The 22500-nt window shown below is 40.8% G+C and overlaps 1 protein-coding gene across 1 annotated transcript; it reads left to right on the top strand.

Annotated features, from left to right (window-relative positions):
* Positions 1-2035: 2035 nt before the first annotated feature.
* Positions 2036-21713, top strand: LOC310927586 (polyamine-transporting ATPase 13A3-like; the record flags this gene model as incomplete). Its single annotated transcript, XM_083889907.1, is given in 32 exon segments — positions 2036-2118; positions 4546-4612; positions 6011-6184; positions 7144-7314; positions 7508-7578; positions 7672-7755; positions 8319-8388; positions 8495-8629; positions 8703-8775; positions 8900-9033; positions 9536-9698; positions 9793-9950; positions 10636-10824; positions 11313-11374; positions 11479-11629; positions 12221-12343; positions 12967-13117; positions 13214-13334; positions 14354-14478; positions 14560-14723; positions 15223-15357; positions 15526-15605; positions 15718-15760; positions 16043-16152; positions 16296-16392; positions 16628-16700; positions 16805-16982; positions 17899-18080; positions 18588-18676; positions 18791-18871; positions 19143-19238; positions 21528-21713. Coding segments are annotated over 31 exon segments (3720 nt in total). The 5' UTR covers positions 2036-2118; positions 4546-4561.
* Positions 21714-22500: the final 787 nt, after the last annotated feature.

Here is a 22500-nt window from a genome sequence, read left to right as displayed (position 1 = left end):
ACCAGTATGTGATTTTCTAAAGTAAAGAAACTCCTTTGAAAATGTCATCAGGTGTATATTTGTTATTATTTTAAGAGCATCTCAAGGGAATTTGGCAAAAATTGTTCACAGATTATCTGTGTATGTAGGCTGGCTTAAATCCCTATGTCCCTATGTATGTAATCCCACACTTGATAATATAGAGTTCAGGGCTCTGCTGGGGTTGTACCGTCACTTCCAGGACTACTCCTTTATGCTGAAGATGGTGCTTAATGACATTAGCTGTAGTTTTGCTGTTGTTCACTTGCTGCAGAATGAATTTGGGGCCAATCAGATGTCTCCCTGATGGTTTAGCCCCATCAGTGCGCATTTGGTGTCCCTGTAATTTATCTCAGTAGGGGCCTTTTAGTTCTCCCCTGTGCCCTTCCAAATCTCTGGTCTGTTGGGAATGTACAGTATCTGTTTGCATTTTTCAGCATGAACTATCTCGGCATTAATCCTGACTAAATCCCCAACTTAATTTGCAGAAATAGAGCCCCAAACTTGTAAAGAACCTCCACCATGCTTCACTGTGCGTAAGGGTCATTGTTCTATCACTCACTCTCCAGACGTTCAGTGAGCAAACTGTCTTTCTGTCTCAATCAGATATTTAACATTTTTACTAATCAGTCCAGGGCACCTGCTGCAGTCTCTCTGCACTGCAGTGTTTTTACATAGTCCAGTTGCTTGGCCTTGTTTCTGCATTGGAAATATGACCCCTGATTTTGTGCAAGTGTACTGTTATTATTTGGGTGGCCACACCAAATATTAGTTTGATTGTGAAAACATTACATAAGATTAATTTTCCACATTTTATCCTGCTTAAAAAGTTTCCTAGATACTGTCCATTCAAATCAAAATACATGCACATTTCAATAACACTTGGATTGCAGTAACTCTCAGACAGTGACCTGCTGTAACACTAGTGTGAACCAGTCTTGTATAAAGTACTAAGAAGGGATACTTTTTATAATATTGCTTGAGTAAAGCAGTCTAAAAGTCTAAGTCGGGGTGTCAAACTCATTTTCACTGAGGGCCACATCAGCATAATGGTTACCCTCAAAGGGCCAGATGTAACTGTCCTACAGAATAAATGTAACTAAATATAAAGGTAACTACTACTATGTAACATTGATAAATAACTTTCTGTATTTATTACTAATTCAATTTCACTTGTCACATGATGCATATACAATGATACACTGTGATCTAGTGGCAGGATGCCATCACTTTGCAGGTAACGTAATCGCCATGCATTGTGGGAAATGCAGTTTATGGCCAACGCACAACTTAAAGCAGCATAGAGCTATTTTAACACAGATTTTTAAGACCAATTAATCACTCGCGGGCCACATCTGGACCCCGGGCCTTGAGTTTGACACATGGTCTAAGTAATTTTCTGACATAAAATGTACTTACGTTTGGATCGATAGGCTTGATAGGTTTAGTGGTCGGGCGAGTTGTCTATCAACTGAATTCTGGGAGGTTGTGGGTTCAATTCCTGGCTCTGTTAGTCTATATGTGTCCTTGAGCAAGGCACTTCACCCCATGTTGAAGTGTGTGAATGGCAAAACTAATGTAGAGCAGCTAGAAAAGCTCTATTGACCATGACCAACTCTTCTTCTTCTGATTTTATTTGGTAGTAACGAGTAACAAAGATAGTTAGAGGAAATGTAGTGGAGTAAAAGTTGCCAGAAATAGAAATAAAGTACAGATAGGGCACGTTATGACAGTGGTGTGTGTTTAGGGTAAAAAGTGCAGTTTTAAACCACAGACTGACTTTCTCACACACACACGTCGCTGCACATCTCCGGGTTTGTTGAAACTCGCAGAGATTTGGCCTAAAACCGCGCGGCGCGTGTCCTCAAATGACCTCACATCCTGTTTTCCCACTTCCTCCAGAGAGGACCGGTTTGGGACGGTCCGTCCGTCCACGGCGCAGCGTGGATCTGTGTGGGCGCGTTTCCTCTCTCTCTCTCTCTCTGGAGTTAACGGCTGCTGAGGTTGATCCGAGCAACATCAGTGCAGCAGTGTGTGAGCATGCTGCTGACTCACTGACACACACACACACACACACAACACAGAAGAGAAGAGGCTTTGGTGAGTGGTCACGACGCACGGATTATTACAGCATATTTCCACGATGTGAGGAGTTTATTCTGTGTGCTGAAGAAGTTAAAGGCGCTCGTAGGACAGGACTTTGACTCGTGTTTGTAAAAAAAAAAAAAGTACAAACACTAGTTTGTGGCTGCAGGTTCACACTCACCGTGTGGTTGCTCAGGACTCACACAGTTTTACAACAGTGTGGAAACTATTTCTCCGAAGTTTGCGTTGGAGTTTTGTCGTTGCGCAAAGTTTATCAAAGTACTTTTATCGCCCTGTAACTTTACTACTGCTACTGTTGTCTATTAACCTTAACTAAGTGCAATACATGTACACGTTTAAGTACCAGAGCTGTCATTATCACACCATTAACACACTGTACTGCATGTGGTTCATTATGCTTGTTTTGTTTGGCCAAGAATTCACCATAAAGGTAGATGCATTTGTTTTTTATTTACTGTCTGACCTGAACATCATTTCTTTTTTAGATTTAACTAAAGCTGCAACTAACTCATAATTTTAATAATCTTGTCTGCTCTGTTAAAGGTGCCATATGTAAGAATGTGGCCAAAAACGGTTACTACATTCAAATTCAAAATACAGAGGTCTTTTAGGTTTAATTTTCTGAATTAACTGGCAACCCGTGGTAGTGCGGCAGCTGAGACTCTACTGACTGCAATGATTGGTAGATGGCGATAGGTGGCGCCACATGCCAAAACATGATTTCAAAACATAAACATGATTTGCAGTCCGCAAAAAAATGTTTTTAATGCAAATATTTTGTCTGTACTGTTGTTGTTGGTGAGTTCAGTTTGTTATATGAACATTATTCCTGAGTCTCTGTGACATATTAGGAGGATTTTATGGCGAGTTGCTTTAGATTTATTACATAATGCACCTTTAAATATCAGAAAAAAGTAAAAAAATTAAAATGTTGATCATTGTTTACCAAACCTGGAAATGATGATGATACCAAAATGATTTTGTTGTCATATGGAGCAAAGCAACCAATTAATTATATTCACATTTAAGAAGCTGAAAAATCTGGAAAAACTCAAGCCGATCAATTGAATATCAAAGTAATTTAGTAATCAATTAATAATAATAATTGTTGCAGCCTTAGATTTATCACAACTGAATGTAAATGTCTTACCTCAGATTTGCAGATTTGTTTCAGAAGCATTGGAGTTGGATATATATGGTTGCATTTATTTAACAAAACTTTTCAACAATACAGGATGTGAGGAATATTTTGTGTAGAGGAGGAGAACGTGTAATGGACACACAATATATTAAATTTTTGTGTCTGCATGAGTGTATGTGGAGTAGCAAACCCAATGTTTGCTACTCCACTACTACAGACATCATTGTGTAGTATTTGTTTATTTACCACGAGTCATATCTCCACTGGAATGCTCAACAACAACGTAGCACATTTTCCTAAAATCATGTGGCCTCATCTTAAACTTGTATTTAAAGTTATGAGACAAACAGTATCACTGCAAATTACAGCAGCAGATAATACAATAAGATGATGATAAATAATGAAATAAAATGCTCTCTCAAAAGAGGACACGGCACAAACTGAACATGCTTCTAATGGAACTGATGACAGTTTAATTCTGGATTGCAGATAACACTGATAAACAGAACGTCCAATACTTTTTGAGGTAGATTGGCAGCTGCTATTTGAGTTGTTTTCTCTTCATAAAGCTATACTTATTAAATTTAGTTATTGTATGTGTTCAGAATTGACTAACTATTTACCTATGTCGTGCGTTTGTACCAAACCTGTTGACATGAACACAGCGCGATCTTAAAAAAAAAAAAGCGTGTTCAGTAAAGTAAGATTTGTTCTTTCTTTCCAGACTTGGGTGACATGTGGTACACAGAGGTCAGGTCTGATAGACTGTCAAACATTAGTCAAACATGATTTAGTGTAGGTGTCACTGTTATGGAGCATGTGTGTGTGTGTGTGTGTGTGTGTGTGATAGAGCAAAGGTTTACATATCTTCAGCACCTCAACAACATGCTTCACCAACTGCCTCTTATATAAAGAATCTCCTCACTTGATGTTAGTAAAGTCAGTTTAATGCTGATCACAGTGACAGGTGAGTGTGCGGTGCCAGGTCAGACATGTCTGGGCATGTTTTGTTGTAATCCTTGACAGTGCAGTCAAGGCAAAGTTGTTATTAGAAAGAGGTAAAGCTGTCCTTTTAATGACCAACTTGATACAGACACACATTACTTTATTTAGTTATTATTATTATTATATTGTTATTTAGGGCGTTTCGGTTTCACACGCACACACAAGACGCCATATTAGTGCAATATTAAAGACACAATGCAAGCTCAAATCAAAGCATCTGTTGAAAACACAGTCAAAAAAGTGTTCTGTCTTTGATTTTGTTTTGTTTTTTGTAGCTACGCTTGTGACAGAATGAAGACGAGAGAGGCGAAGATAATAAACAAGGGCCTGGAGGATGAGATGGTATGATGTTTATCTCACTTTATTTTATATAATGTTGAACAATTCATTGGCCTAAACGTTCTTCAAAACATCACATTTGCAGAGAAACAGGAAATGGTGTAATGTTTCATTTTGTAGACGTGTTACTATGGATACAAGTGTTATTGCGTGTTTGTGGTTGAAGGTTGTCAGTTTCATGTATGACTGTGTGCGCTGGCTTTAAAGACGTGTATATCATTTATGTGTATGTAAACGACTTTAATTGAAATCTATTGACAAATAGTTCATATGGTGCATATTGGACTTACATCATCCATTTTTCTCACATACGTTTACGTTCCTGTGGAATATAACGCTCACATGTTTCAGAGGTAGTTTGACATTTGAGGAAAAACAGATTTACACTGAGTTTGATCTTGGTGAAAATTGTCCGTGTAGGTCCGTGTACCTTCCGCCCGTTCGTTTTTCAAAATAAAACCAGAAATAAACCACCATCTCCTGCCATCTCCCGCCCCACACCCTGGAGCTCCATAGCGGGGGACACTGACCACCACCACTCCGCCTCCCTGGAGCCCCAGAGCGGATACAACAAGCACCACACGCATCCCCCCTGGAGCTCCACTGTTATACTTTTTTGGCCTTTTTACGCATTTTTAACGCTATTGACATTAATATGAACTGTTTTACATTATTTTCACGTTGCTATTTTTGACATTTTCACAATACTACGTGCCCCTCTGGAACTCCACAGCGGGGACAACAAGCACCACACACACCCCCCACGTTTATACTTTTTTTCACATATTTTCCACCACCTCCCGCACCACGATCTGGAGCCCCCAGGGTGCAACACAGAGCGGATACTTGCATTCATCAAAATTGATGATCAAAATGGATGTTTTGTCTCCCATTTTTCATTTCAGCACAAAATCAGAAATTGGAAAAACGAGTCGTTATCCGTTTTTTTTTCATTTTGATTTTGTAAACCAGTATTGAGAGAACAAGGCAAGGCTGGTTTTATTTTGAAAACGAATGAACGGAAGTTACACGGACCATCTGACCCTGTATTTACGCTAAGCTAACTTAATGATGCAGATGAATTTACACTGTACACATAGAAAAGATGCATTGATTTGCTCCAAAAACACCACTAGATGAATCTAATGAAGTTATGGCAGCTTAGACGGTGAGATGTTTCCTCTTTAAAATTAGCTTGAAGAACTCCCTCATCAAAGCTGAAAATCGTCCCTAACATTAATTCTGAATCACTCTTGCCAAAAATGCTTCCATTGTGCGATGATACGCGCCGTGTATTTGCTGTATTTATTACAGACTGTGCCTTTTATGATACCTTCTGCCTTCACATCAGTCTGTTTGTCCCACCTGTCAGTCTCTTTACGTCAGTGTTTCCTTGAGCAGGAGGTGTGGGGGTACCGGCCGTGCATGTGGAAGATGATCTTGGTGGGCGTAGGTGCTGTTTCCTCTGGCGGTCTCCTCCTGCTGCTGCTCTATTGGCTGCCTGAGTGGGGTGTTAAGGGCACATGCACACACACCTCGCTGAGGGACGCACACACACTGCTGCTCAGGACCACAGTACTTACCTTCTCTTCCACCCCCACACACACAACACACACTTGACATGATTTTCTGAATGTACAATCCTTTAAAGGGGACATATTATGCAAAATCAACTTAGTAATCATATTAATCCTTATATTTGTTGGCAAAGTCTGAAAAAAGTTGACTCACTCATGTTTTTGTGGTCCTCCTCAGTCTAAGTACAGGAGATAAAACACACAATGTTGACTTCCGCGTTCATTGGTACGTCACAATGCGCTAAATTCCTGAATTGTTGTCTCGCGCTTTGTCTGTAAAACACACGAGAGTGCAGGCGAGGGCAACAGCATCCGAAAACCGCAAAATGTTCTATTTTTGGCTCCACAGTGCAGCACAGAGTTCTACACAAACTTCCAGCCTCAGAGGATTTATCTGTCCATTTGATACGTGTAATATATGACGGCAATAGGCCTGCTAGAGCCTGCAAATGATCACTTTTCCAAATGCTAACTGCTGTTAGCTCCCAGTAGCCTCTGTGGCTGATGTCATTTCCTGTCCCTTAAGTTTCGTTTGACTTTTTTTTAAGGTGGACCTTTAAGGTGGACCTAAAGAGATACTAAACGGAGCATTCTGAACAGGGCTGTTTTGTTAGGGTGATTGAACTGCTGTGGTGCTTCATCCTTATGGTATTTTGACCAAAGCATGTCACAGACATGTTCATTAGGACACCAGGGAACTAGTTTAACTTGGAGAAATAGGCTATAATATGTCCCCTTTAATACAAGGAAACTGAAGTCATCTACTCATAATAAACATATTAGATTTAATGTAGCTTGTCTGTTGTCCCTTTACACTGAATAATGAGTTCACACTTGTGCAGCACACTGTGCCACTATACACAAATCAGCCACACAAGTGTTACTTTGGTTGGCACACACACACACTGTAAACACTGCAAATGAGAAAGACTGAAATTCTTTGTGTTGTAATCACAGAATGAGTTCAAGCAGTGGTTTCGAGCTAAAGTCCATGTGATGCTGGCTCCAGGGAAGAAACCCTTCGACAGTTTGGATCTGTGGCCCACAGCTCTTCTGCCCAATGGAGACCACAGCGTCGGCGCCGCACCAGAGCATCATGGGACGTTTTCTCAACACCTGCCTGTTCAGGTACCTTGGAGTAAAACTGTGTTTGCCGTATTTTAAAGGGACACTCACTGCTCTCACTGATGACACAGCTGCTAACAGTGATAAGGAAAATCTTGAAGCTGAAATTTGTAAAACACTTTTTGCCCAATTGTCTTTGTCACTTGTGCAGTCAGTATCTTACCCCCCTCCTCCCTTTCTCATCCCGCCTCCTCAGATTCACTACTTCAGCCACCACAGCTCTACATACTACTGGAATGACGAGGCGCAGACCTTTGAGACGTACAAGTATGAGTCCCTGTGTAAAAACACTCTGTTACTGTTAGCGCTGTCATTCATCGATCAAACATGAAGACACGAATGTGTGTGTGACTTTTCTAGAGGCTTGGAGGATGTGAAAGTGAGTTGTGCGAGCATCTACTCTGACCACAGCTCTGGACTCTGTGAAAGAGTGCAGGACTACAGGTACGCTCGTCATGTTTTCACTGTTTTACAAGTGTGGAGAAGATGTGAGGTGTCATAAATTCATTTGTCCACATTTAAGCTGATTTTAGACATGCACTGAAGTCAGGTCGGTTTCCTGAAATTGCCTGCATGAGACAAAGCAAATCTCAGGACATTTTTCATGCTAGATTTCAAGTAAAGTCTGGAAGATGTTGGGTGAATTGGTTCTAGATATGTGACAGAGTTTATGTCTGGGTAATGGCTAAATATTCATCTCCACATTTAGATCTTATTGATTGATCGATTAATCGTTTGGTCAATAAAATGTCAGAAAATGCTGTTTGTCAATCCTGGAAATGATGATCTTGAATGTCTTATTTTGTCCAAAAACAAAAATCATTTAATGATTTGTTTGTTATGTGGAGCAAAGAAACCTGAAAATATTCACATTTTAGAAGCTAAAACAGTCAGAAATCTTGTTTTAATCATAAAAAAATCTAAATAGTTGACGATTAATTTAGTAATCGATTCATCATTCAGTTGTTTCAGCTCTACCCTCATTATACGTGTTTTATTTCTTACAGGAGGTTGTTTTTTGGGGAGAATGAGATCGCTGTCCGAGTTCCCTCCTTGTTCAAGCTCCTCATAAAAGAGGTGAGTTATAATCTCAGACACACGATATCCCGTCGCCGTGATATGATGATAATAAGATAAAACATAAATACTCTCGGGCCTGTGTTTCTTTCTTTTCCCACATCAGGTCTTGAATCCTTTCTACATCTTCCAGCTCTTCAGTGTTATCCTGTGGAGCGCTGAGGATTACTATTATTATGCCACAGCCATCGTTTTTATGTCTGCCATTTCAATCGCTACCTCGCTGTATACCATCAAAAAGGTGAGTGACGCGTAGACGCAAGCTAGAAAAGACGAGGTCTTTAAGTCGTGACACGGTGCCTCGCTCGTTTCAGCAATATGTGATGCTCCATGACATGGTGGCAGCACACAGTGTGGTCCGGGTTACACTGTGCAAAGAAGATAAAGGTAAGTTCGTGAAAGCTGTGAGTGCAATTCACTCTGGATTGTGTTAATGCTGTAAAGTAAGTAAAATCATGTTCGGCTGTGATATCGTTATAGCTTTGCTCTTTCGCTCTATGATTATTTGTAGATATTTTGGAGGCCATGTCGACAGATCTTGTGCCCGGCGACGTCGTCGTTATTCCAGCAAATGGCATGATCATGCCCTGTGACGCCGTGCTCATCCACGGAACCTGCATTGTAAACGAGAGCATGCTGACAGGTTGTATTTTCAATGTTCTCTTATTTCCGTTTTTAAGATAAGAAAATGTCTTTTATCACCCTTGAGCAGATAAGATCATCCAGTCTGCGTTTAAAGGTGCTGAAATATATTTAAGATTTGTCCAGTTTTGAGTTTTAAAGGTGCAGAAGTCGCCATATCTGCCTTTGTCTCCGTCCTGATTTGACTATTGCATTTTCAAAGGTCCAGTGTGTCATTAGTGACACTTCCACTCTCCCCTCTCTTTGCCATGTATCAGGGAACTACGGTGGCCTTCACATACCAACAAGAATGTGAACATTCTCTCTCAACTCGCCCTCTCTCTACCATGCACTCATCTGACTTGTCTTTATTGATCAAATGAGTTTTATTTTTTAAGGCAGTTACACACTCTTACAGCATGTATAAGATGAAGAGCGTTTCTTTTTTCCCATGACATGATTTCATAGTTGATCAGCATCAGTGTTCACAGAGCTGTGGCTGACTCTCTCTTCATCCTCAGGAGAGAGTGTGCCAGTAACCAAGACCAGTCTGCCCAGCTCAGGTGAGGATTCAGCCAGGAGCTACAACATGGAGGAGCACAAGAGACACACTCTGTTCTGTGGCACCCATGTCATCCAGACCCGCTTCTACACTGGTGAAATGGTGAAGGCTGTTGTGGTCAGAACAGGTGAGACAGAGGGAACATGTTGATGCCCCGGTGATACATGTTTGGCCTCTACAAGTGATTCCAGGAAAGTGATCGAATATGACTTATCCTACAGGCTTCAGCACAGAGAAAGGCCAGCTGGTGCGCTCCATCCTCTATCCGAAACCCACAGACTTCAAGCTGTACCACGACGCGTACCTGTTCCTGTTGTGTTTGGTGGGAGTGGCAGGAATCGGCTTCATCTACACCATCGTCCTCAGTGTGATGAATCAGGTACAGTGTGACTTATTATGCAAAATCAACCTTTTAATCATTTTAATACTTATATTTGGGACTCTGGAGGCCCTATGAGTAGGCAAAGTGTGAAAAAAGATGACTTTTTAAAATGTTTTTGTGGTCCTCAGTCTAAGTACAGGAGATAAAACACACAATGTTGACTTCCACACACAATGTGACGTCACAATGTGCAAATTCCTTTGTGAGAGTGCAGATGAGGACAATAGTATCCGGAAGTCCGCGAAGTGTTCACAGTGCAGCACAGAGTTCTACACAAACTTCAAGCCTCAGAGGATTTACGTGTCCAGTGGATACATGTTGCATATGACGGCAATGTGCCGGCTTGAGTCGGCAACTGATGGCTTTTCCAAATGCTAACTGCTGTTAGCTGCCGGAGCCTCAGTGACGCTGACGTAGTTTCCTGTGTCTCATTTGCATTTAAAGAGACAGGCACTCAAAAGCGAGCGTTCTGAACAGGGCTGTTTTGGCAGAGTGATTGAACTGCTGTGGTGCTTCATCCTTTACGGTATTTTGACCAAAGCATGTCACAGACATGTTCATAAGGACACCAGGGAACTAGGTTCACTTGTAGAAATAGGGTAAAATATGTCTCCTTTTTAAAAGGCATGTCTGCACGTGCGTCATTGTCCACTACTGAAGGCTGTTTCTGGATTCCATTCAGGTTCCGGCGAAAACTATCATCATCGAGTCTCTGGACATCATCACCATCACTGTGCCGCCGGCCTTACCGGCGGCCATGACGGCTGGGATCGTGTACGCACAGAGGCGTCTGAAGCGAGTCGGCATCTTTTGCATCAGCCCCCAGAGGATCAACATGTGCGGTCAACTGAACCTGGTTTGCTTCGACAAGGTATTTCAAACGGTTTCATTTCCAGCTCTGCACTTGTCACATGTCTGTTTATCACATGCACATGAACTGTACTTGACTCGCACTGAATAATCTCTTGCCTCAGAATGCGTAAAAATTAGTTATGAAGCTTTCACTTCCCACGCTAAGGTCGAGTACAAGCTCCCGTTTTAGTCTGACTTCATGGTTTAATAAGTGTCCAAACCATAATGAGACAGAGCTGTGGTTGTGGCCACTGAGCAGGAAGTTATGTTTTATTACAGAAATAAGAGGATGGATATGTAGTGGATTTATCAGTGAGTGTAATTGTGGATCATTGGAAATATTTGTTTTTTTTACTGTTCCCAGCCTGTAAAATGTGAACATTTGCACTAACTCTCAAAATCTGAGCTGTAACAATGTTTATATCCTGACTCCTGATTACTATTTCACTGTGGTTGGTGTCTTCCTAAACAGTGGTACAGCCAGATCTGTATTTGTTTTTCTTTTAGACCGGTACTTTGACAGAGGACGGTTTGGACCTGTGGGGGATTCAGAGAGTTGAAGACGGCAGGTATTGGGTTTTTGAAAATACGATTTTTGTTGTGCATTTTTCACGTGTAAGCTCACTTTGTGTGACTTCCACCTGCTGAGTCAGTCCCTTCCTCTCTATCCCAGCTTTTCTCCTCCAGAGTCTGAAGCAGCCAAGGAGAGTCTGGTGAAGTCTGTGTTTGTGGCCTGCATGGCCACCTGCCACTCACTGACCAAGATAGAGGGCCAACTCTGCGGAGATCCTTTAGACCTGAAGATGTTTAATGCCACAGGCTGGGTGAGTGTGTTTACTCACAGCAGTGTGTACATTAATTATGCAGCACCAAACACACTTGCTGCCCTGGCAGAGCAAGTCGGCTGAAACGGCCACAATCTAGTACCGCAGATACACTACCTTTCAAAAGTTTGGGCTCACTTAGAAATGTCCTTTTTAGGACTTCGAAATTTTTTTTCCAATGAAATACACTCTATACATTGTTAATGTGGTAAACGACTATTTTAGCTGCAAACGTCTGGTTTTTAATGGAATATGTACATAGGTGTATAGAGGCCCATTTCTATTCCACTTCCATTCAGTCCATCTGATTAGAGAACCTTGAAAACCCTTGTGCAATGATGTTAGCACAGCTGAAAAGTCCTTTGACTAAAGCAAAGTTTGAAGGGCAAAATTATTATTTTGAATAAAAATAATTTCATCATATTCATTTTGCAACTCTTTTGACGAATACAAGTGTGAGTTTTAAAGGAAAACACAACAACATTGTATAGGTGAGCCCAAACTTTTGAACGGTAGTGTATTCCAGCATGAACAGAGGAAGCTGCCATGTAACATATTCAAAGATGATCATATGATCTCGTGTTTGTTAAGATCCTAGAAGAGCCCACCGAGGAGGAGACGGCGCACCACAATCCCATAATGCCCACGGTCGTGCGACCTCCGAAGCACGTCGTCCCTGAAGCCAATCAGAGCAACCCTCCTGCTCAGAACATGGTACAGTGACTCTCTGTGTCTTTATCCTTCAGTCAGGGTATCTGTTAATGACTGTAAAGACATCATTTTTTCAGGAGCTCTCTGAAAAAAGGTCTAATTTGCTTTCCTTTGCAAACCTTCTTCCTCCACTTCTACTGTGGTTAATGATTTTCTATTATTATCTGTCACAATAACGGTATTGATGTCCACTAATGTAACACTTTAGATTAGGGAACATATATTCACCATTAACTAGGTGCTTACTAACATGTATAAGTAGCATACTAGCCCTTTATTAGTAATCATTAAGCAGGTATTAACACCTTATTCTACATAACCTTATTCTACCTCTATTATGAATTAAGATTTTTCCTTCATACTGTGTTTATTGCCTATATTAATAGTGTTTTCGGTCTTAAATTTCATTCAAGGTAACAATACAAAGGTCTTAAAGAGTCTTAAATGTGACTTTCTGCAACCTGCATATACCCTGATTGTTTGTTTGTTGTTGTCTTGGTGGATAGACTTGTGTTTTCAGTCCCTTCTCAGTCGTGGATTTCCTGTCGCTTATATTGTGGGTGCAACAGAGCGAACAGTTGGGAGTCTCAGATTCCTGATTCCAAACCTGTGTCTTTGCTCCTCAGCCCTTTGAGATCGGCATCGTGCGTCAGTTCCCCTTCTCCTCAACGCTGCAGAGGATGAGCGTCGTCGTGAGGAAGTTGGCAGAAAAGCACATGGATGCTTACTTGAAAGGAGCTCCAGAGGTTGTGGCCAGCCTCTGCAAACAGCAAACAGGTCTGACACTCGCTGTCCTCGCTCAATAATTGACATAAAAAGGATGTTTCGGGTGTTTTTATGCACAGCCTCTCATGCACTCGTTCTCCATTCCAGTCCCACTGAGTTTCACAGAGACTCTGGAGATCTACACCAGGCAGGGTTTCCGTGTTATTGCCCTGGCACATCGTCAGCTGGAGTCCAAACTCTCCTGGCACAAAGTTCAGAGCCTCAGCAGGTATGTTTCCATTCACAGATAACACTGTCCACAGTACATGTGGCTAATGACGACTCCTGAAACGCCCTCAACCTAAAATACTGTAACACTAAGACAAATCAGCTTTGTTTAATGAGTGTTGTAATGTGTGATAGACAGTTTGAGTGATAACCAGGCAAAGATAAGATGAAATGACAAAATGTCCACTTATATCTACAGGGAAGCAGAAAATGGTCAAGTTATTTCATACAAAGAGCAAATATCATAATTTGATGTCAGGAAACTAATAATTAAACTAAAACGATTTGCTTGATTCGTTGTGTTGCTCCCACAACAACAAACGATGCTGAAAATAATTAAATCCACAGAGCCTCAACCTTCACATTAGGCCACAAAATACTCTTATCCCGAGTATTGATTTAGAATTAGGTGGTTGTCAGCAGGGACAACCTAGACTGAAATCAAAACATTCCTGTCTGTGTCTGGGTGTTTGTTTGCCCTCATGTTGGTGGACATGGCAATCATTAACTGAAGTAAGAGTGGATAAGGAAGGTTCACAGGAAGGCAACGCATGAATTACAACTACTAAACTTCTAGTAACACATGTGTGATGTGTAATAATGACTTGAAAGTTATGTCATTGATTTTCTGTCACCTTTGTTCATTCCTGGACATCTGGATTTACAAAATGCCTTGGTATATTAGTCCTATATAAATGAATATTGTTATTATACTGTAACGTACAGTAACCCAAACACAAAGTAATATCTCTGTAATAACATGTTGGACATAAGAGTGGATGAAATTCAACTTTATAATATGGCAATTATGAATTTTAATATGAATCTCCAGAGCAAAACCTCTGAATATATTATTATTATGACACTATCACCTGTGTTATTTGATGGAAATCAGAAATAAGATTGGTGTTACCTCCCTATTAAAAAAAATGACTGAATAATATAATATTACCATGGACTAACAGTACTATAATTGTTAAAAGTGTTCCCTGGTGTTTACATGTTTACATGTTGTCTTAGGGACCTGATAGAAACCAACATGGAGTTCCTGGGTTTGATCATCATGCAGAACAAAATCAAGCCGGAGACTGCTGGGGTTTTACGTGAATTGCGACAGGCTAACATTCGCACTCTGATGGTCACAGGTAACTCGGCTCACTGGGTTTGTTGCTGAAATGATGAACGTCTGTGCTTTTTTTTTAATGCTCATTTTCTTCCTCTGCCAGGTGACAACATGCTGACAGCCATATCAGTAGCTCGAAGCTGTGGGATGGTCCGAGCACATGAGAGAGTCATTATAGCAGAGGCTGTGGCACCTAAAGATTTAGAACCCGCGAGTATCACGTGGCATTACACTGAGAATCCTGCTCAGATCGCCAAGGACACTCAGGTGAGACAGAGAAATGATCAGAGGCACTGGCCAAGGAAATCGGTATATGAAAACACATATAAACAACATATATATACATGTTTACATGTATGTATGTATATGTATGTTTATATATACATATACACTCTTAGAAATAAGGGTTCTAAAAGTGTTCTTCCACAAGGGCTGAGGTTCTACCTGGAACCATTTGTTTTTCAAGGGTTCTTGGTAACACTGGTGGTTCCAGTAAGAACCATTTCGATCCAGAGAACCCTTCGGAACCCATTTCCTGAATAAGGGGTTTTAAGAGGGTTCTTGGTTACACTTAGGGTTCCAGGTGGAACCTTTATAAAAAGGTTCTAACTGGAACCAAAAAGGGTTCTCATATGAGGACAAGCTGAAGAACCTTATATGGTTCTACTTGGCACTTTTATTTCTAAGAGTGTATGTATATATGTATATGTCCGTGTATATATATATATATATATATATATATATGTATATGTCCTTTCTTCTATAGTGTGTGGAGATCGACTTGGAGAAGGAGGAGGTTTATGATGATGAACACACTGCGCCGGAACAAAACTATCACTTTGCTTTAAGTGGTAAAACCTTTGCTGTTATTATTGAGCACTTCCCTCAACTCATCCAGAAGGTACAGGCCGTACACAGAACATAAACACATCATGGCTGCATATTCACATCAGTGTGAAACTATGTGTGTTTCCCTTTAATCAGGTTAGAGTAGTTGTTAATATGTATGTTTTGTTTTTTCTTTGTATGTTGCTGTAATCCCTTGTCTTTCCACATGGGGGTGCTCCAGCTAGTGCTGAGAGCCACTGTGTTGGCCAGAATGGCTCCAGACCAGAAGACCCAGCTTGTGGAAGTCCTGCAGAGCATCGAGTGAGTCTTGTTTCTTGAGCTTTGTCGAGTTTCCGTTGGTAATTATGTGGCTTTTCTATCGCATCAGAATCTATTTTTTTTAACATTTTTAATCGCTGTGTTTACCTTCCAGCTACACTGTTGGGATGTGTGGTGATGGTGCAAATGACTGTGGAGTGAGTATGGATTAGATCTTACAAAACACACACACACACATCAAGCAAAGACCACTTGAAAATACCTTTGACTTAGTTTTTTTGCAGTTATTATTATTATAGAACACAAAAGCATGAAAGAAATGTTTCTATCTAGGATTAATATTGACTAATCACAGATGTTTTGCTTTGGATCTACTATATAACGATATATAATTTCACAAGATAAAAACTCTACCTTAGACTAGTTCATTTACAATTTATAAAAAATGTATTTAAAGTTTTTACTGTACTGTCTATCAGGCTCTGAAGAGCGCTCACAGTGGGATTTCTCTGTCTGAGCTGGAGGCTTCTGTAGCTTCACCTTTCACCTCCTCCACTTCAAACATCTCCTGTGTCCCCAACCTCATCAGGTAACGGCTGCTAATGCTGAGTCAGCATTCTAATGCGGAGAATTTGTCATATTTTTGTCTCAATGTTCTCCATTTTGCTAGTTAACATGCCGTATTGAGCGCAGTCTTATCCTGATATGATGTTCTTACCTTCCACTCCACAGAGAGGGCCGAGCTGCCCTCATCACGTCCTTCTGCGTCTTCAAGTTCATGGCTCTCTACAGCATCATCCAGTACCTCAGCGTCACCCTGCTCTACTCTGTAAATACAGCGCTCATTCTACCGCTCACATTTGAGTCACAGGGAAAAACAACAACACACAATATGCTATAGAATCTACAGACATGGACACATGTATTCAAATTCCCCTAAATTGACCTAAATACTGACTGATTGTGAATAAAGTGGCAGACAAACATTGTTAAAAGGTGTTGAAACAATATATTAATATTGTAGTATGATTAATGATTTATTGTCAACATTTCTGATGTTAAAGATCCTCAGCAACTTAGGAGACTTCCAGTTCCTCTTCATTGACATTGCCATCATTCTCATCATTGCCTTTACAAGTGAGCAGCATGAAAATAATTATAATTAAAAAAACTTCAGACAAAAACATTCAAATATAATCTTAACCTTCTGGAGGAAAATAACTCACTGTTTTCCTCATCAGTGAGTCTGAACCCGGCGTGGAAGGAGCTGGTGTGGCGTCGCCCGCCGTCCAGCCTGATCTCCGGCCCGCTGCTCTTCTCGGTTCTGACCCAGATCATCGCCTGCCTTTTCTTCCAAGTCCTGGCTTTTCTCCTGGTGAGACAGCAGACGTGGTATGAGATATGGACGCCACAGTCAGAGTGAGTAACATGTGTGAGACTGTGGATAAAGCTTACTCTTTGAATTGCTGCGCTCAAGTGCCTGGTTTTTATCTGATTTTAGACTCAACTTAAAGCAGACCTAGACCGGAAGTTCCAATTAACGCTGTTTTTTAGTGTGTATGCGTCATTACCTTGTTTAAGAAGCCCTGAAGGTTCGAAACAAACAGTTCAGCCATTGCTGAGAACGCTGTGTTTTATTGTAATCTCGGGCTCAGCAAGATCTCGGGAAAAACCCGGTCCGGTTATGTAAACAGCAGTTCTCCTGAACAGCAGATTCTCCTGGTCCGGGCACATCCAGTTGCGTACATTGAACCGCAGAAGAAGAATAACGTCCGTTGTGGAGGTGTTTCACGAGCGTCAGTGTCTTCTGACTCTGGGTCAAAGTCATAAAAGGGACTGTGGCGGGGAGTCGTGAAGAAGCTAATTTTTAAACATTGTTAAAACAATGTTTTGATAATGAGTAGCAGTGCATCCACCGTTCCAGAGGGGGGAGCTGCGCTTCTGAGAGCGGGTGTGCTGAATATGTCACTTCTGGGTATTGTCCAATCACAAGACAGTTGGGAAGGCTCTACGCTGGCTGGCCAATCACAACACAGTCTGTCGTCTGGGGGTGAGATTTCAGTCTGAAATATCGCGGCTCAGCACAGCATCAGAAATCACAGATTTCTATCGGCTCGTTTACAGCAACTTGGAGGTTTTTGACCATAAAAACAAGTTTATGTATGTAAGTAGACCTCCATAACTATATGGGCAACAGGACCACTCTGTGAGCATTAATATTAATATAAGTCACAGGATTGAATTGTGGATAAATGGAAACACTGAGATGACATTTATTTTCCTGTATTTTTATAAAAAAAAGGGTCTATACTGTATATCTTCTCTTCTCCTGCAGCGCCTGTAATGTTTCCAGATCCAGTTTCTCCCACGTCCGGAATGTAACGACCGCTCACGACGTCAAAAACATCAAGAACTACGAGAACACCACCCTCTTCTACGTCTCCTCGTTCCAGTACCTGGCTGTGGCCATCATCTTCTCCAAGGGAAAACCATTCAGACAACCGAGCTACAAGAACTGTGAGAGAAACGTTTTTAAGTCTAAGCTGAAGAAAGCTGATGAAAGTGTGTGGAAAGTGATCAGGCTCGTTTTTCACATTCAATTTTATTTTCTTCGTCTGTTTGCTCGTCCTGTTTGGATCGTCTTGAGAGAATCTTTTTCAGATTTAGCAAAGACATTCACGTGAAGTCGAGGGTGAACTGATGAGATCTTGCCGGTCAAAGGTCAAGGTCAACGTGACCTCACAAACCTCTTTTGGCTTGTGAATACCAAATTTGGCACAAATGTTCACATGGATTCAAGGATTAAGAATTTTGATTTTGTCAACAGTTATAGTGACCTCACAAAACACATTTTTTTCCCATTGACCATTGAATGTTCACCATTAAACGCCAATATGAGTGTATGACATGAGTCTAAAACCTTTAAAATCCAGTTTTTTTAACATTTGTATAACTATTTTACTTGAGTGTGATGTTTTACAACTGTATACTGTTTGACTAACTACTGTATGTTTGTTTCATAAGGGCCGTTCTTACTTTCCTGCATTGGTCTGTACATGTTCCTGCTGCTCATCATGCTGTATCCTGTTCCCGCCATCGACAGCTTCCTGGAGGTACGGCCTTTTTGTTGTGGTGCTGCATAAAAGTAGATTTTTTATTTATTTTTTTTTTTTTTTAACGGAAAAAAAAAAACTGTGTGCTTATCCCGCTGCTCTGCCTCCCCTCAGATCGTGTGTGTTCCCCACGACTGGCGCATTACGCTGGTGGTTATTGTCATAGTGAATGCGGCTGTGTCTTTCATGCTGGAGGTACAGTTCAGAGACATCACACACGACAAGCTCCCTGCGACTGATCGCTCTCTCTCTTTTTAAAATTAGACAACAGTGATTTGCATGCATTGATTTTTTTCCCCCTCCCCCTTTAACTGAAATGGTGTTCAGCCTAATGAATGAATCTTTTTTTGTTCCATTTGAGTTATTTCTCTTTTTGTGCTTTTGTGTGGCTTTAACGCAATCTTCAGTCCTCCCTGTCATGTGTTTCATGAGCGGAGTCTCAAGTTCCTACTGAAATCTCCCATAGATTTTCATCCTTGACATCATCCTGTGGAGGCTAGTTTTCAGAGGCAATAATGGGTTAAATCAACCCACAGAGTCCCCCTCGTCTGCCACACCTCAGGTTGGGAAGCTTTTGATCATTCCTGGTTTTACTGTTTAGATAGTGATGCGTTTTCCCTCGTAGCTCTGATTCTCTTACCTTTTTGTGTATTTTCTTCTGATGATCTGTTTTATACACTACTGTTCAAAAGTTTGGGGTCACCTATACAATTTGTTTGTGTTTATTCATATTCATTGCACAATTTCTAGAAAATATAGTCAAGACATTGGCAAGATTAGAAATAAAGATTTTTATTCAAAATAATTATTTTGCCCTTTCGTCAAAGAACCAGCAAAACTTTTTTCAGCTGTGCTAACATCATTGCACAAGGGTTTTCTAATTATCCAATAGCCTTCTAACGCGATTAGCAAACAAAATGAACCATTAGAACACTGGAGAGATGGATGCTGGAAATGGGCCTCTATACACCTATGTACATATTCCATTAAAAAAACGATCTAGAATAGTCGTTTACCACATTAACAATGTATAGCAGGGTTCCGACACAGCATGTAAAAGTTGGAGTTTAGTTTGAGTAATTTCCAGGTCTGGATAAATAAGGAAAAAGGGAAAAATGTATGGAAAAATATTAGTGTTTCCAGACTGTCATCTCACTTTCTAAAATTAAATATATGCACAAATCAAAACAAGTTACTAACACAACATAGCCTACCTGTAGATGATATGAAACTAATCAAGCTGGCTGTAGAATGGTGTCGAGTTACCATGGTTACTGTTACTGACTGTGATTCTCATTTATTTATTATTTTTCATACCTGTCGTCAGTCATGGGTCGTTTTCCGAGGGCTGGCTTCATGGAAAATGAGTGAATGATTTTAAAACCATTGATTTACATAATAAGCATCTAACAATTGGTATTCACATGTTTAATATTGACTGGAAAATCCTCAGAGAAGTCTGGAAATTTGAGTCTGGAAAAGTATGGAATTTTGAAATGGAAAATGTGTAGGAACTCTGTTATAGAGAGTATTTCTGATTCATTTAATGTTATATTCATTGAAAAAACAGTGCTTTTCCATCAAAAATAAGGACATTTCTAAGTGACCCCAAACTTTTGAACGGTAGTGTATGTCAAATTTAAATGTTAAAATGTATCTGCAATTTGTTTTAAAACTAAAATTTCTAAAACTCAAGTGCATATCTAATAAATAAAGACACAGAATTATTTTTTTAATAATAATAATACTGAGTAAGCGGCTGTTCACACACAGTGCCTGAAAACTCATGACAAACTGCTGCTCCGTGTGTGTGTGTGGGAAAAAAAAGCTTGACGTGTCTGTGTGCACTCTCTCACTCATTCAGTGATACCACTTTGTAACGAAAGACTAATTGAAAGCGTTAGCTGCATTCCCCCCCAAAAAAGTTATTTTCCATCTCTGCACGTCTGGAAAAAGCAGACGCATCACAATGGATGAGTGAACACTTTGCTGTCGCTAGTGCGTGCGTCTGACGGCGGGCTCCAAAGAAAATACGATGCACACAAAGGACGCTGCATGTGAAATGACCCTGAGCTTATCGGCTTCACAAGACTTTCTGTGTTTCTCAGTATGGCTTTTCTTAAATCTCCCGTCCCTGACGCGATTCCTGGCCTAAACACAGGAGTTTTATGTCGAGAAGGACGACCAATATCGATATTGCGAAAGGTTAAGTGACGACGGCGGCAAACTGGCCATCGTACAGCTGTTAATAAATAGATACGCTCATGTGCTGCTGGTGTAAACACACAAAAGCTCCCTCAGTCAGGTCTGACTGTTTTCAGATGAAGGACACAGCGTAAAAATAATGTTAAAGGTCCCATATTATACCCTATTTCTCCAAGTTAACCTAGTTCCCTGGTGTCCTAATGAACATGTCTGTGACATGATTTGGTCAAAATACCATAAGGATGAAGCACCACAGCAGTTCAATCACCCTGCCAAAACAGCCCTATTCAGAACGCTGTTTAGTAGTCAGTAAGTAGAAAAAAAAGGTAAAACGATACTTAAGGGACAGGAAATGACATCAGCCACAGAGGCTACTGGGAGCTAACAACAGTTAGCATTTGGAAAAGTGATCATTTGCAGGCTCTAGCAGGCACATTGCCATCATATATAACATGTATCCACTGGACAGATAAATCCTCTGAGGCTGGAAGTTTGTGTGGAACTCTGTGCTGCAATGTGGAGCCAAGAATATAATTTTTTTCGCAGATTCCGGTTTTCGGATGCCGGGCTCAGTCATTCATTTGTTCATTCAGTAGAGCTAACATGAAGAAACTTCCTCAATAACGTTTTCTTTTTCTCCTCTCAGGTTGGGAATGAGCGTTGGAGCTCGGCCTTCCTCTCCCGGTTGTTCTGTCAGAAAAACAAGCCTCCGAGGGTGCGTTACATGCAGGTGGCCCTGGAGCTGCAGGACGACCTGGACTGGCCGCCTCCGCCGTCCACCGTCACCTACGCCAGCGAATCACAGTCCCACACAGTGTCAGCCGACCTCTGACGCTCAACGAGCAAATTACTGCACAGACTAAACCTAAAGCTCTGCTCAAGGTAACATTCGTTAACAGGAGTCAAAGAAATTGAAGACGTGAGGAAAAGTTAGGTGGATGGCAACAAACAAACCTTCAGTCTCTGACTATAACACTGTGAGCTGCTCATACATACAATGATCTTCCATTTTTGATTCGACAAAATGGACAAACTCCCTGATTTGGACTTGTCATAATCATGTTTTGGGTTGGTTTAGAAAATGAATACCACTGTCATGTTTGTGTTGTAAGTACGTCGGCATGACAGCAAGTGGTTAGTACACAAACCACTGGGAATGAGTTAACCTGGCTGGAAACAATACACACTCTAAAAAGAAAGCCTATTTTTTTTGCTCTGCATTCAAACAACTCATCAGTCATACATTCTCTGAAACCACTAACATACTGATGCACAGCTTTATTTAGCTTATTGGCTAATTAACTCTGAATAACCACGTTCACCCTACCCATATACATATATATACATATATATATATATATATATATATATATAACTGTAAGAAATACTGATGTACTTAAGGTCACATGGTGGTGCAGTGGCTAGTATTCTCAGCAAGAATGTCACCACTTGTGGTGTGAATGTAAGCGTGAATGTTTATTCTTCTCTGTTTGTATGTTGGCCCTGCAGTTGTCCACACTCTTAGAAATAAGGGTTCCAAAAGCGTCCTTTTCAAGGGCTGAGGTTCTACCTGGAACCATTTGCTTCTGAGAAACCCTTTCAGAAGCAAGGAAAGGGTT

The sequence above is a fragment of the Microchirus variegatus genome, assembly GCF_963457635.1.
Source record: "Microchirus variegatus genome assembly, chromosome: 5".
Taxonomy (NCBI): Eukaryota; Metazoa; Chordata; class Actinopteri; order Pleuronectiformes; family Soleidae; genus Microchirus; species Microchirus variegatus.
The sequence above is the reverse complement of the archived record's forward strand: the minus strand, read 5'-3'. Positions and strand labels throughout refer to the sequence as shown.